The 15,401-nt window shown below is 62.5% G+C and overlaps 1 protein-coding gene across 2 annotated transcripts; it reads left to right on the forward strand.

The window, feature by feature from the left end:
• Positions 1-457: 457 nt before the first annotated feature.
• On the forward strand, positions 458-13,584 carry Klf15 (KLF transcription factor 15). 2 transcript variants are annotated; one of them, XM_026415092.2, is made up of 3 exons: positions 458-539; positions 5,155-6,255; positions 12,319-13,584. In XM_026415092.2, the coding sequence occupies exons 2-3, from the start codon at positions 5,180-5,182 to the stop codon at positions 12,485-12,487; spliced, it is 1,245 nt and encodes a 414-aa protein (XP_026270877.2). In that variant the 5' UTR covers positions 458-539; positions 5,155-5,179; the 3' UTR covers positions 12,488-13,584. The 2 variants fall into 2 exon arrangements, with proteins under 2 accessions (XP_026270877.2, XP_026270876.2); XM_026415091.2 differs by lacking the exon at positions 458-539 and adding an exon at positions 1,091-1,184.
• Positions 13,585-15,401: the final 1,817 nt, after the last annotated feature.

Genomic DNA, 15,401 nt, shown 5'->3' on the forward strand with positions numbered 1-15,401 from the left:
CGGGACCTCGACCCACTCACTGGCTCCAGATCATGCTCCCCCGCCTCCAGGGAGAAGGAGTCAGCTGCATAGAAGGAGCGCTGTCCACGTGCCCGAGGGGTGGCCGTGCATTAGATGCCCCGTGGTGCAGCGGGATCAGCTCGCCTGGCCCCTCTCCTTCCTGCGGCGCCCTCTGAGTGGGTTCTTGGTCTGGGAAACGCTTGGCTGGGGATCCGGCTGGAATGTGGGTCAAAGGGCGCCGCAGGGGACTGGCACTGGCGGCTCACGTGCCTCTCTCGCGCTGACCGCTGACTGCCCAGAGCTCTCTCTCGCAGCAGCTGGGCGCCAACGCATCCGGAGGAAATCGCTTCGGACTGGAGCAGCCCCGAGAAGCGCGCTCCATAGACCAGGAGCACTGAAGGTGTCCCCGGAGAGCCGCTGTCATCGGCCTCCAGTGGAGGTCAGCAAACCTCCTGGGCAGTCGGAGGCCAGGCTGGCAGCGCTGGTGGCTTGCCCAGAGGGACGAACAGACACCGTATTTCTCCAACAACAGCCCCCAGGCAAGTCCCCTAATTCACCCGGCAGCACCGGGAGAGCGGATCGCAGGGGGTGGACACGGGGATGCGCAGCTGACCCCGCCAGCCATATCCCCGGTGGGTGGACAGCTCGGGGGCACCCTTTCAGGGCCCTTCGTAGGCAGGCCCCAGGGCTCGCCTCACGTCCTCACCTGGGGACCGAGCTTGGGAAGCGGACCCTCGTGGACGCGGAGGCAGCGGGTGGACGGCTGGAGGCCGGATCGGGCGCCAGATCTGGCTGCGCGCAGCTCCAGCAGCTCCCGGGCTCTGAGCCCTGCGCTGCGCTGGGGCCTGGAGTGTCGGGGGGCGTGTCGGGGGCGTGGTCGGGGCGGGGCCTGGGCGGGGCGGGGCGCGTGACGCGCGGCGCTGGCCAATGGGAAGCGCGCCCGAGGCCGAGCCTCCTGCGAGCCTTCGCGGCGCCCGCGGCGTCACGTGAGCGGCCGGGAGGGAGCGCAGAGCGCGGCCGGCGGGCGAGACTCCGCCGCAGCGGGCAGCGGGCGAGCGAGCGCAGGGACCCGCGGCCCGGCCCGCGGCCGCCCAGACCCCGACCGGGCGGCCGCCCCCAGCTCAGCCCGGGCGGCCAGCAGGACGCCGGGGCCTGGCCGCTGGCCAGGCGCGCGCCAAGTTCAGGTGGGAGAGGCGCGGAGGGGACGGGGCCGCGTGGACACGGCCGGGGTGACCGGGGCTGCCGGGCGCGGGCTGCCCTTGGAGAGCTCGCGGCCCGGGGCTCCGCGGGCGCCCGGGGGAGCCACGCGCTGCGGGAGGCGGGAGGTCGCCAGGGCCCCGGGGGACGGTGACCCCGCGCGCCCACCAGCGTCCACACGCTGCAGGCCCGAGCGGCCACCCCGGCGCCGGTTCCGAGGGCCTGCGGTCGCCTTCCGGGACAGCCCTCCCATATGGTGGGGCGCGGCGGGGCCTGGCCCGGGGGAGCGGGCAGGGGCGCTGGCCGCCCGCGGTTGGGGGGGTGGGGGGGCGGAGGGGCTGGTGGCCCAGGGGTTACTATCGGTCACCAGCAGCGGGGCAGCGCGGGGAGGGGGTGGCACAGGCCGAGGGCATGGTGCCCAGCAGGCAGCGCTCCCGGGCTCGGCGGAGGGGTCCGGGCCGACTCCCTGCGCCTCTCGTCCCCACGCGCCGTCCCCCGCGCGAGTGGACACCCACGCTGACCCCATGCGCGCGGACACCCGCGCCGCCACCTCGGCTGCCGCGCACAACGCCCCGCACACGCAGTCACACGACACACACCCACACCCCCTTTGCGCAAGGCCACGCGGCTTAGACCCCCATCTGCACCCCCACGGAGTCCTGGGGGGGGGTCCCTTCCAACATTACCAGAGAGGTGGCTGAGGTGGCAGCCCAGGGGACAGAGGAAATGCCATCCCTACCCAATACAGCCGTCCTGTTCCCTCTTCCCTCCCCACTGTGGTGTTACCCAGGGACTCCACCCCCCTCCTCCACCTCCAAGAAGTGTTTTCTTTCCTGGTTGGTCCCAAGAAATGCCCCCACAGTCTTCCCTCCCAAGAACCCGGTGGCCCTCACCATCTACAGGTGCTTAAAACAGCGGGACAAGGCGACTTGAGGGCCTGTGGGCAGCGCAGGGAGCAGAGACTCTTATTTTGAAAGGCGGCCCCCACCCGCCACCCCCGTGATTTGCTCGCTGACCCAATGGCGAGCCCTTGGCGCGCGCTGGGCTTGTTATCAATTACATGTTGTTCCTGCAGCCGCTGTGTCCCCGGGAGGATAAACAGCAGGCCTGGCCCGGGAGGGAGGGGGCGGAGTCCAGCGGCCAGCCCGGGGACTGTGCCCGGAACAGCGCGTCCCCTCCCCCTGCATGCAGCCTGCGCCACGTGCTGGTGTTTTTTAGGGACCAGAGCCCGCCCCAGCCCGAATACTCCCTTTTTTTTTTAATGCCTGCACCTCGGGGAAGTCCCAGAGCCCCTTCTGGGCTCCCCAAATCCTGCCCTGTCCTGCTGCAGGGACACTCAGGCTGGTCTTCAGACCCTGCCATCTACCTGGCTTCCCCACTCAGCCTCATCCAGCCAACCCTGGGGCATGGCCCTGCCTGGCGGTCCAAAGAGCTTATATTCTGGTGGGGAGGTCCACAGGAAAGGACTCCACATACACACCACCAAGACCATTCACCACTGTGGCACCTGCTAGGGACAGTATAAAACGGGATGATGTGACCCAGTGGCTTCTGAGCTCAGGGCGCTTAACCCCAGCCCTATTTGGTATTTTATTGAGAGACAGGGTCTCCCTGAGTTGCTCAGGGCCTCCCTTTGGCTGAGGCTGGCTTGGAACTTGCGATCCTCCTGCCTCAGCCTCCGGAACCGCTGAGATGACAGGTGTGGGCCACCGCGCCCAGCAGCAGCAGTCATTGTTTAATATGGTGGAACCTCTGGTTGGTGGTCACATTTCAGGGGAGGTTTGAAGCAACCTGTTGGATCCCAGGGAGGCTGGAGTCCCCAGATTCCTTAGCATCCCAGCAGAGGGCGGGTGTGGGGGAGGGGGACTCCCAGGTGCTCATTCATTTGAGGGCCACCTTCATGGCTGCTTGTGGCCCTGATTGTGCCCCTGACCCTGTCCTAAGTGTTGGGCTCCTGGACTGCTCCAGCATTGCTGGCCCAGGTCAAGAGACAGACCCAGAGAAGTCGTGCTGCCTGCCTGAGGTAGCCCAGCTGAGACCAGCTGATCCAAGGAGTGTGGATCCTGCCTGGAGGGTGGTGACACAGGCGGGGACTCTCGGGTGGCACGTGGGCTCTGCCCACAGCCTCGAATTGCTCTTGGAATCATCTGGCCCCTTCATTCCTCCCAGCACCTGATTTGGTGACTCGAGTGTATTCAACTTCTTTATTTTGGGGTGCTGTCCTGCTGAGCTCCGTCCCCAGCCCTGGGTGTGTTTTCTAAAACACTCCCAATAAAAAACCTGTAGCCGAGGACTGAAGCCCTAAATGCCATCTATCCTCCTGGTCCACGGTGCTCAGGGCTCAGAGCAGGCTGTTGCTTCCTTGGGGTTCGGGAGGCCGAGGCAGGAGGATTGCGAGTCCAAAGCCAGCCTCAGCCAAAGTGAGGCCCTGAGCCACTCAGGGAGGCCCTGACTCTCAATAAAATACCAAATAGGGCTGGGGACGGGGCTCAGGGGTCGAGGGCCCCTGGGTTCAATCCCTGGTATCAACCACCACCCCACAAAAAAAAGAGGAAGGAGGGGTGGGCACAGAGGTGACACCAGGTTCCAGAGACGCCCTGGCTCCCAATGCCAAACACTCTCCCTTTCCCCAACCTGGATAAACACCCAGCCCGCTGTGGTCACTGGGTGGGGACAAAGGTCCAGAAAGGTGGCCCTATTGCAGGCAGACCCACTGTTGACTCTCCTTGAACACGGGACTAGCATGGCCTTTGGCTTCAGAGAACACACTGTCCCCCTCTCCTCTCCACGAACATCTTCTGAGCCCCTCCTGGGCGCTGGGTGTCACACTGGGGACTGGGGACACATGGAGCGCACTGTCTAGTGGGAAGACGGGCATTAGCCGAGCGTCCCCAAGGTGGTGAGTGTCCCAGGTGGGGACTGAAGGGGCCATGGGGGTGTAAGGCAGGAGAGTGCGTCCCAATTGGCCAACAGGGTCCCGACTTGTGACCCTCGGGATGGTTGGGGGATTGAGGCGGCCACACGCATTGGGTGCCGTGGGATCTTGGGCAAAGGCATCACCGCCCAAGGGGTGGGGCATGACAATCAGATGGGGAAACTGAGCCCTCTGAGGACAGGCACTTATGTCCTTGAACTTTTCTGCCTCCAAACCACAGTTTTCCCAGTTAAAAATAGACCCCCGCCCGGGACGGTGGCCCAGGCCTGTCATCCCAGCAGCTGGGGAGGCTGGGGCAGGAGGATCGCAAGTGGGAGGCCAGCCTCAGCCACTTAGTGAGGCCCTGAGCCACTCAGGGAGACCCTGTGTCTCAATAAAATAGAAAAAAGAGCTGGGGACGGGGCTCAGGGGTGAAGCACCCCTTGGGTCAGTCCCTGGTACCAAAAAATAAAATAAACTAAATATCAGCTCGAGTCATATTTAAAAACAACTTATATAAAGTAGATGATTTAAAAAAAAAATCTGAAGTGGACGCCTGATGGGCACCTTGCGTTTTTATTCGCTGGATCTGGCAACCCACGGAAGCCCAACGGCTTGGGGTCAGAGAGCAAGTGGCCCCCGTCCCATCCCCCCTCCTGTGACTCAACAGAGGTGACACTGAGGTTCAGGTCCTACCATGGGCAGTGACCCTCCAAGTCCTGGCCGTTCTGGGGACCCAGAGCCCCTGATGGCGTCCCCTCCAGCGTGGTTCTTCCCGCACCAAGGCACGTGGACTCTTTTCCAGGATCTTTCTGGAAAATTCCGTCTGGAACCAGAACGGCCCGGTTGTGCAACGGGCTCCGAGGGCTCTTTTGCAAACTCTGTGGCAGCGTTTCAGAGGACGCTCTTGCAGGCCCCTGTCCCTGGGGGTGAGGCAGGAGCCTGGCATTCGGCAGCTGGGAGCCGGGCAGGCGACCCAGGGTGGGGACAAGCCCCGCCAGGGGCCGCGAGCCACTGTTCTGACTCTCTTTTCTCCTTCACAGCGGCCACCAGCGCGGCCCGGCCAGCATGGTGGACCACCTGCTGCCGGTGGACGAGACCTTCTCGTCGCCCAAGTGCCCCGTGGGGTACCTGGGGGACAGGCTGGCCGGCCGGCGGCCCTACCACATGCTGCCCTCGCCCCTTTCCGAGGACGACAGTGACGTGTCCAGCCCCTGCTCCTGCGCCAGCCCCGACTCCCAGTCCCTCTGCTCCTGCTACGGCGGTGGCCCCGGTGCCGAGGGACAGGACAGCATCTTGGATTTCTTGCTCTCCCAGGCCACCCTGGGAGGCGGTGGTGGCGGCGGTGGCAGCGGGAGCCTGGGGGACAGCAGTGGCCCTGTGACCTGGGGGACGTGGCGGAGGGCCCCGGTGCCCGTGAAGGGGGAGCACGTTTGCTTCCCAGAGTTCGCGCTGGGGGACCCCGAGGAGGTGGCCAGGCCCTTCCAACCCACCCTGGAGGAGATCCAGGAGTTTCTGGAGGAGAACATGGAGCCGGAGGCCAAGGGGGCCCCCCAGGGCAGCTGCCAGGACTCGGGGGCCTGTGGCCAGCTCCCCACGGGGCCCCTCAGGAGCCACGCACACGCGGGCCCTGGCGGGAGAGAGCGCGGTGCCCCTGCGCCCGGGGGCGCGAGCGCGCAGGGCGCCTCCGAGGGCCCCTCCGCCGAGGGCGCAGTGCCGGTCCTGCTGCAGATCCAGCCGGTGCCCGTGAAGCAGGAGCCGGGCGCGGGGCCGGCCTCCCCTGGCCAGGCCCCCGAGAACGTCAAGGTGGCCCAGCTGCTGGTCAACATCCAGGGCCAGACGTTCGCCCTGGTCCCCCAGGTGCTGCCCTCCTCCAGCCTGAGTCTGCCCTCCAAGTTCGTGCGCATCGCCCCCGTGCCCATCGCCGCCAAGCCCGCGGGGTCCGGGGCGCTGGGGCCCGGGCCCGGCCTGCTGGGGGGACAGAAGTTCCCCAAGAGCCCGGCGGCCGACCTCCTCAAGATGCACAAGTGCACCTTCCCCGGGTGTCACAAGATGTACACCAAGAGCAGCCACCTCAAGGCACACCTGCGCCGGCACACCGGGGAGAAGCCCTTCGCCTGCACCTGGCCCGGCTGCGGCTGGAGGTCAGTATAGAGGGGACAGGCCACGGGGCCCACAGGCCCATTAGGAAGGGGACGAGGGGCGGGAAGGGGCGGGGCCAGAACGACACAGCCACCCGGAGACTCGCTGGTCCCACAACTAAAGCGGAGAGTGTCCCGTTCATAATGACCAGGTAAGGCAGGCAGGGACCCCCGCTGGGTCCCCAATCCAGAAGAGGGTGACCTGGCAGGGGCTAGGACACATCAGAAGGGCACTTGGGCTAATCAGGACCCTTGAATGGGATGGATGGAGGCTGGGGCTAGAGGCTTGGCGTAAGGACCACCTTGACTCCCGGCTGACATCTGAGCTCGAGGTTGGGCGAGCCAGGGACCCTGCCCAGGGCGATCGGAACCCAGGGGACTGATTGAGGGAAGCCGCATCTCAGCCAGGTGCCAGGGTGCCCAGCAGCTCGGGAGGCTGAGGCAGGAGGATCGCGTGTTGGAGGCCAGCCTCAGCCACGGAGTGAGTCCCTAAGCCACTCAGGGAGCCCCTGTCTCTAAATAAAATCTGAAAAGGGCTGGGGACGGGGCTCAGGGGTCAAGGGACCTGGGGTTCAATCCCTGGGACCAAAAGAGAGAGAGAGAAGGAGAGAGAGGGGGAGAGAGGGGACAGAGAGGGAGAGGAGTCCCACTCAGTGCTCCCACTTAGCCTGGGGACCAGCTTCCTCACAGCATAGTTGAGAAGCCACCCAGGGTGGGGGACAGGCCTGGCCAATGCTGGGCTCCAGGTGGCCAGTCCCCCCAGGCTCTGCCCTGCGTGGTGTCGGGGGAAACCAGCCCCCCAAGGTCGGGCTGTGCTCAGGAGGCTGTGGTGGGTGCCAGAGGCACAGGGGACCCCACGTGTCCCCCTCCCCCTTTTGGGGAGGTCCACCTGGAGCTCGGTCCCCAGGGGTGCCGGGCAGGGTCCTCCACAGTGTAGGACACTCACCTGGGGACAGCGCATGAGCCACTGACACCCCCCTCACCCGCACGCATGCGCGGAGTGCCCCAGAGCCAGACCTGGCAGATGGACGCGTGGCTGTGCGTGCGCGGGTCCCGCGATAGGTGTCTCGGTGTCCCTCTGCCGTGTGACCTGCTGTGTTGTGGCCGGTGGCCGTGGCCCCAGCCAGCTCTGCGGCTTTGGTCCTCTTGGCTGGGTACCAGTCCTGAGAGCAGGTGGGGCCTTAGCCATTGCATGTGTCCCCGGAGGCCGATGGTCACCCTTGCAAGCGAGGAGGTCCCCGAGGCAGCAGGTGGGCAAGGGTGGAGGTTGAGCCGGGCCTGTCGCCCCAGCTGCTCAGGAGGCTGAGGCAGGAGGATGCCAGGTAGAGGCCAGCCTCAGCCACTTAGGTGCTCGCAGGTCAGCGAGTCCCCATCTCTGAGTCAAATGCAGCCCAGGGCCGGGTTGGGGCTCCGGGGCCGAGCGCCCGGGTGGACTGGGGGGATTATCTCCAATACCTTGTGACCCCGGAGCTGACCCCCAGCCCAGGACCCCTCCACAGGGAAGGACACTGGCCTGGGGACACCAGCAGGGACAGGCTGCCAGGACCCCCTCCTGGGCCTCTGTGACTTCTCCATGGAGCAGGTCTGTCCTCTGTGGTGTCCCAACATGGCAAAGGCTGTCCCACGGGGAGCTGAGGGTCCCCACCCCTGGGGAGGGACATTTCTGTGACCCTCCGGGAGACCCAGGCTGACTGCAGGGGTCCTGGCCTCCTGGGTTGACCCCAAGAGGCTTGAGTCTCTTCAATGTGGTGACCGTCTCCAAAAGGGAGGCCTATAGCTCTCCGATGGGAATGGACCCAGCTTTGGGGACAGCCCAGCATGGACAGGACCGAGGTGACCAGGATCATGTCATATTCATGGACCAGGAGCTGCTGCTGAGAATCAGGGTCCCCTCCACCCAGTCCCTCGCCTGCCCAACCCCTCCACAGGGGACCCGTCACCTCCTGTCGAGAGTGGTGCCAACCCATTTGCCACAGATGGTGGCGCTGAGCACGGGCACTGTGTCACACGGCCCCAGGGTGTGGCTCGTGAGCGTGCGTTCGGGGCACACGCCAGGCGGGCACACCTCAGCCCACGCTGGTTCTCTGGGGACCCCGCATCTGCGCCCCCACCCAGGGTGCTGCTTCCCAGGGGAAAAGAGCTCATCGGTTGTCAAAATGAGTCCGTGAGCAGCCGGGCACGTGGCCCACGCCTGTCATCCCAGTGGCTCGGGAGGCTGAGGCAGGAGGATCTCAAGTTAGAGGCCAGCCTCAGCCACTGAGCAGACCCTGACCAACTCAGGAAGACCCTGTCTCTAAATAAGGCACAAGACAGGGTTGGGGACGGGGCTCAGGGGTCAAGGGACCCTGGATTCAATCCCTGGTACTCCCCCCAAAAAAAAGAGTCCCTGAGGTTGGGGTCAGTGACCCCATTTGTCAGAGGAAATGGAGGCACAGAATGGTCAGTTCACTTCTCCACCGTCCCCCAGCTAACAAGGGGCTGACCCAGAGCTCCACCAGACCTGGCTGTCCCCTGCCCACCTTAGACTTGGGGCCGCTCTCCAGCCCTCTGCTCACCTTCTCCCGGGGTGCTGCTTGGCTTCCTGGTCCCCTGGTGAGGGGACAAACTTTCTCTTCCTGGCTGGCTCCTGCTCCGGCCCCTCTGCTGCCCCACACCGTAACCGTCTGTCCCCACGAAGTGGCCGTCTTGCCCAGGTGCTCAGCCTGGCTTCCTCCTGCCCTGTCCGTCCCCGGGTCTCTGTCTTTCCCCGGGTCTCTGTCTGTCCCCGGGTCTCTGTCCGTCCCCGGGTCTCTCTCTGTCCCCTCTGGGGCAGGACTTGACACCCACACTGCCTGGGACACCAGCAGCTGTCCCCTTCCCGTCTCAGCCTCTGGGAAGTGTGGCTGCCTTCCTAGAAGTCTCCTTGCCTCACCCTCAAACACAGGCGCCTTTGTTCCCTGCAGCGGAACATCCTGTTCCAGAGTGGCCCGAGGATCCTTCCAGAAAGAACCCCTTCTGTCGCTCGAGGGTGGAGATTTAAAACAGGTCGCAGCCACGAGGAGGGGTGGCCTGGTGTCATTCATAATGGGCGCTGCAGGCCTGAGGCCACAGAGCCAGGAGGTGGGAGGGACAGGATTCGGGCTCCCAGGCTGCTCTCTGGACCCCTGTGTCCCTGCTGTCCTTAAGAAAGGAGGCATCCTCTGACTCCATCCTCATGGTGGGTCCCATGTACAGATGGGAAGGTTGCTCACTGCACAACTAAATGGGGGGCGGGTGTGGTTTCCATGGTGGTCCCTGAGATGACTTTGTGATGGCTTTTTTTTTGGGGGGGGGGGAGTACCAGGGATTGTACTGGGAGTTCAGGGTCTCGCTGATTTGCTTAGGTTCTTGCTTTTGCTGAGACTGGCCTCCAACTCACGATCCTCCTGCCTCAGCCTCCCCAGCCGTGGGGATGGCTTTTTGTGTATCTCCCCGGCTGCCCCTCACTCCTCAGGATGGGTCTGCCATGCACCCTGTCCCCGGTGGGGAGACAGAGGCCCAAGGTTGTTCCAGCTCAGGACCCCGAAGGGTGCGTGCTGGGGGGATGACAGCTGGGTTAGGGCAGGGGACCCGCCGTCCAGGGTGCTGTGTGACTCGGGTGCAGGGTCCTGCCTGGCTGAAGACCGACCTTGGCCCGGGTCGCAGTTCCTGGGAGGGGCTCCGAGCTCTGGCTCCTGGCATCTGCTCAGAAGCTGTGCCCCTCCCCCTGGGGGCAGGTAACCCTGGCCCGGGGACACGGGTCCCCCATGACATATGCCACCCAGCCTGCAGTCATTGCCCTCCATGTAAATGCACTGACTGAGCCTCGCCCTGCAGCAGGCAGGGCTGGTCCTTGGACAATCCTGGGGAACTGGACATGTCCCCCTTCATGGCGATGACCGTCTAGTGGGATAGACTGATGGTCACCAAAAGCTGACCCCAAGCTAGATGCATGTCTGTGATCCCAGCAGCACCGGAGGCCGAGGCAGGAGGATCGCAAGGTCCTGAGCAACTGGGCAAGGCCCCGTCTCAACAGGAAAAGAAGGCCGGGCTGGGGCTCAGGGACAGAGCGCCCCTGGGTTCGGTCCCTGGCCCCAGAGAGGAAAAGGCTGAGACTAGTTTGAAGTCACAGTGGTGGCAAGAGTGAGGGAAAACAGGCAGGTAGTGTCACGGAGCCCAGAATGGCCATCCTGGAGGCTGTCCTGGTGAGTGGCAGGGACCTGGGCTGAACTCTGAGGGATAGTACAAGAGGGCAGCTGGAGAGCGGGCAAGAGCCTTCTAAATAGAGGAAAGTATGTGCAAATGTCCTGTGGTGAGAGGGACCACGGACAGATCAATAGAGACAGAGCGAAGGAGGCAAGAAAGTATGGATAGGGTCGTGAGATGTGACAGGTCCGTCTGCCACCAGAATCAGGTCGGGAGAGCCTCAGAGCCCTGAAATCAGTGACATGAAGTCAGGGCTCTTGATCCCAACTTTGGTCCTTGCGTGGGAAGTACTTGCTCCCAGGACCTCAGAGATGTCATGAGAACCACCTGAACTCTTATGTTGTAGCAGCGGGGACGGGGATTGAGCTCAGGGGCGCTTGGCCCACATCCCCAGCTGTATCTTATATTTTGTTTACAGACAGGGTCTCACTGGAGTTGCTTGGTGCCTCACTTTTGCTGAGGCTGGCCTCCAACTTGTGGTCCTCCTGCCTCAGCCTCCCGAGCCTGGGATTACCTCTGGGCGCGCCACGGTGCTGGCCCTCCTGAACTCCTAAGAACACCTGGCAGGGGTGCATTGTTGTTTGGGGTCTCAGAGGTCCCCACTTACAGGCCAGCATGGTCCAGGAGGTGGGTGACTCAAACCCAAGGACACCTCTTGGGTCTGTACTGGAAGTAAGATGGAAGAGCTGGGGACGCCTTTGTAGTCCTGGGGACCCTGTATCCTCCCCTGGACCTGCGTTTCCCCTCTGGACAGGCTTCCTTGGACCCTCACCAATGGCCCTGTGACCTTGTGGTCCAGGGAATCATGAGCACACGCCCCCTTCCTGAAGGAGGCCGTGGGGAGGGGGTTGCCCTGCTGTCTGGGTGTGCCTTAGCCTGAGGTCCCTTCCTGTGGGGAGTAGTCAGCAGCTGCTCTGGAGGCCCTGAGGCAGGAGGCTGGACCTTGCTGCCCCAGCTCTTGCGATTTGCAGGTGTTTCCATCTTGGAGAGGCTGCAGAGGCCTGGGGCCCAGGAGGGTCCAGGCACAGGAGGTCGGGACGTATGACAGACGGGCCCCAGGGGCCCTGGGGCGCAGGACGACCAGGGCGCAGGAAGGTCCAGGCGCAGGGGACCTGGGGCACAGGACGGTCGGGGCGCAGGGGGTGGGGGCACAGAGGACCTGGGGCACAGGAGGGTCCGGGCACAGGAGGGTCCAGGCGCAGGAGGCAGGGGCACAGGACGGTCGGGGCCCAGGGGGCCTGGTGCGCAGGATGGTCGGGGCGCAGGAGGTGGGGGCACAAAGGACCTGGGGCACAGGAGGGTCTGCGCGCAGGAGGTCGGGACGCATTATGGTCGGGGCACAGGATGGTCGGGGCGCAGGGGACCTGGGATGCAGGAGGGTCAGGGCGCAGTGGTGGCAAGAGTGAGGAACCACCTGAACTCTTATGTTGTGGCAGGGGAGACCTGGGGCGCAGGGGGCCTGGGGCGCAGGAGGGTTGGAGCGCAGGATGGTGGAGGCACAGAAGGGTCAGGACGCAGGAGGCCAGGGCGCAGGAGGATCGGGGCGCAGGACGGTCAGGGCGTAAGAAGGCCCGGGCACGAGGGGATCTGGGGCGCAGGAGGGTCCAGGCGCAGGAAGTCGGACGCAGGAGGGTCAGGGCGCAGGAGGCCGGGGCGCAGGAGAGTCTGTTCTGGACCGGCCTCTGCCTCCTAGCAGGAGTCACTTGCTCTTTTAAGAACCAGCAAAGCCTTGCTGACCCTGTCCTCGTCCTGGGGAGGCTGCTGGCTCCAGAACCAGGCAGCCAGGCAGGTGCCACGCGTCCCGTCGGCACCCGGGGGAGCGCCCCGCGCGCTCCTGGCTGACCGCGCTGCCGTGTCCCGCAGGTTCTCACGCTCCGACGAGCTGTCGCGACACAGGCGGTCCCACTCGGGCGTGAAGCCTTACCAGTGCCCCGTGTGCGAGAAGAAGTTCGCGCGGAGTGACCACCTCTCCAAGCACGTCAAGGTGCACCGCTTCCCGCGGAGCAGCCGCGCCATGCGCGCCGCCAACTGAGCGCCCGTCCCCAGGGGCCCGGTTCTCTCCGGTCCTTGTCTTTTCCTTTTCCTTTTTTTTTTTTTAAGCAATAATTTATTGGCCTCCTGCTGAGGGTCGCCACGGTGTCCCAGCCCAGCGCTAGGAGGCGCCACCCTGGGCATCACCCTGAGCCCGCCACCTGCTGCCTTCCCCCAGGGGGCACTTAGACTCTGTCCACCCGAGTCCCTGGGGGCTGGGCCCCCAGCGCTGGGCCCCGACGACGACGACGCCGGCCTTAGTGCCTTTATCCCTTTGTGCCTTCCCACGGTGGCCCGGCCTCTGCAGCAAGCCACCAGCTGGAAGCAGGGTTTTTGGGGGGGTGGGGGTGCCTGGCCCTTCTCCCACTGGGCTCCCCGCTTGGGCCAAAGCCAAGCCTCCACAGCTGGGGAAGAAATGTGCAGTTCCCAGAGGGAGTCATGCCGGGAAGAAGGAAGTAGGCCAAAAGTCCAGGGCTGCACTGTGGTGTCAGAGCAGTTTTGCCCAAGTTGCTTGTTCAGCACGATTGGCAGAGGGTACGCAGGGCCATGGAGAGGCAGGATCTGGCCAGTTGGGGCCCTCCATGTGGGAGAGAGGTGAAAAGTGTCCCCTCTTGGTGGGGGTGGGGTGGGGCTGGCAGTGAGTGCATGTGTTAGGAATTAAATGTGCAAGACAGACAGACGGTCTTCTGGGCCCAGTGTGACCCCCTCCTTTCCTCCTGATCGCCAGACAAATCCAGACACCAGCCTCTAGGGCCACCATCCGGAGGACAGGGGAAAAAGGCCACACTAGGAGTCCAAGAACTAGATAGAACTTCCCAGCCCGGATTTAGCAATGCATTCCTCTCTAGAAATTAATATCAAACCAACTAGCTTGTTTTGACAGGTTTATTTCACATCCTATGAATGTATGTAAATAAACTGTACATAGGGACATCGACGTAAAATATCTTTTAATAACATATCGACATTTGTGTAAATTTGAAATTAAAAAAAAATCTACAAAGCTGGTGTACATATGTGACAATTATGTATATTTTCTTTGTTGCTTCATAAAAAAATATATATTTACTTTGCCAATAAAAAGAAAAAAGAACTCGATCACTTTGGGGTGCACTTGTACTGTCTTCCGTGGCTCCTGGGAGGTGGGAAGATTCGGGGCTGTTAGAGACAGGGTCTCCCTGAGTTGCTTAGCACCTCGCTTGTGGTGAGGCTGGCCTCCAAATTGCAATCCTCCTGCCTCAGCCTCCCAAATCACCTGTGGAAAGCCTTTGAGACCCACATGAAGCTCTTCCTACCACTATTGAGTGATTCAAGCACTTATTGTGCACCTTCTGTATATTTGGTTGGTACTGAGGGCAGATCCCTAGAAATGTGGCTGAGCCGTGGGTTGTTTTTTTGGTTGGTTGGTGGGTTGGCTTGTTTGTTTCAGTGCTGCCGATCGACCCGGGGCCTCATGCAAGTGCTCCACCATTGAGCCACATCCCCAGCCACATCCCCTGGCCTGCCTCAGCCTCTGGGCTAGTGTGAGACCTGTGGTGAGAGGCCTCCCTTGGTTCACCCACAGGAAGCAGGAGATGTCAGTCTCCTAGAAGACTTTCCTGTGCACTCTGCTCTTTAAAAGAGCCCGTGGCACTAGGCATACTGGTGCACTCCTGTCATCCTAGTGACTGGGGAGGCTGAGGCAGGAGGATCACAAATCGGAGGCCAGCCTCAGCAACTTAGCGAGGCCCTCAGCAACTCAGCGAGACCCTGTCTCAAAATAGAATATAAAAAGGGCTGGGGACAGGTTAAGCACCCCTGGCTTCCATCCCTGGTGGCTTAGGAACCGATGGCTGTTGCGCTGACATTGACTTTTTGCCTGTGCCCAGCACCCAACTCTGCTGATTGGAGGATGGCTATCTCCTCCTGATGGTCCTGTCCTGGGGACAGAACTGGGCCTTGTGACCTTTGCCCTTTGCCCCTGGCCAGATATACCCTGGGGGGAGGCAAACATGCCCTGGAGAAGCACAGGATCGATTTCCAGCGCTAACATAATCTTTCATCCATAAACGATCAATTGCAACCGCAGATAAGGGGGACCCGGGAAGGGCGTGAAGGACTCGGAGGATGGTCATTTGGTCAGGACCCTGAGGCTTGGAGAAAGTCGTGTGGCCAGGCTCCCTCACCCCAGGGGCTGGGTCCCATCCTTCAACTCCTCCAGCTGACCTGTCCAGCCGAGGCCAGGCTGACCAGGTGATCTAAATTGTCCCCTCCCATTGGGGACCCCAGGTTTCTCACCTGAAGTGTGCATTGTCACAGGTCGGGTGCCTCTGCCCTGCGGTGAACCTCGGTGAGGAGGGTTGGGCTGGTGCTCAGTTGTGCATAGTGAGCAGGGCCCTGATGTCTCTCTTTAATTAATTAATTAATTTTTTTTTTTTATTTTTAAGTGCCAAGGATTGAACCCAGGACTGCTTAACCACTGAGCCCCGTCCCCAGCCCCCCCCCCTTTTTTTTGTATTTTATTTAGAGACAGGGTCTGGCTGAGATGCTTAGGGCCTCACTAAGCTGCTGAGGCTGGCCTCCAACTTGCGATCCTCCTGCCTTGGCCTCCCAAGCACCCAGGAGGAAGCACCCTTTCTTGATCACTATACCAGGCAACATATGGGTCAGCAAAGAAATCTCTGAATTCAGGTGGAAGTGTAGCCTGGTGCCGTGGCACCAGCCGATTCAGAGGCTGTGGGTGAACGCCCCTGGGTGCAATCCCTGGCACCAAAAAAAAAAAAAAAAAAGATGTAAGTTTATTTTCCTCTATTAAAACAGTCTGAATAAGCTGGAAGGGTTAATATGGTGACTCTAGCCTGATACACACAGGCTTCTTCTCTTCTGATGCTCCTCCTCTGCGCCCTGGGGTGTCCATTCAAGAGGACTTGGACCAG

This window comes from Urocitellus parryii, chromosome 16 (assembly GCF_045843805.1).
Source record: "Urocitellus parryii isolate mUroPar1 chromosome 16, mUroPar1.hap1, whole genome shotgun sequence".
NCBI classification, from domain to species: Eukaryota; Metazoa; Chordata; class Mammalia; order Rodentia; family Sciuridae; genus Urocitellus; species Urocitellus parryii.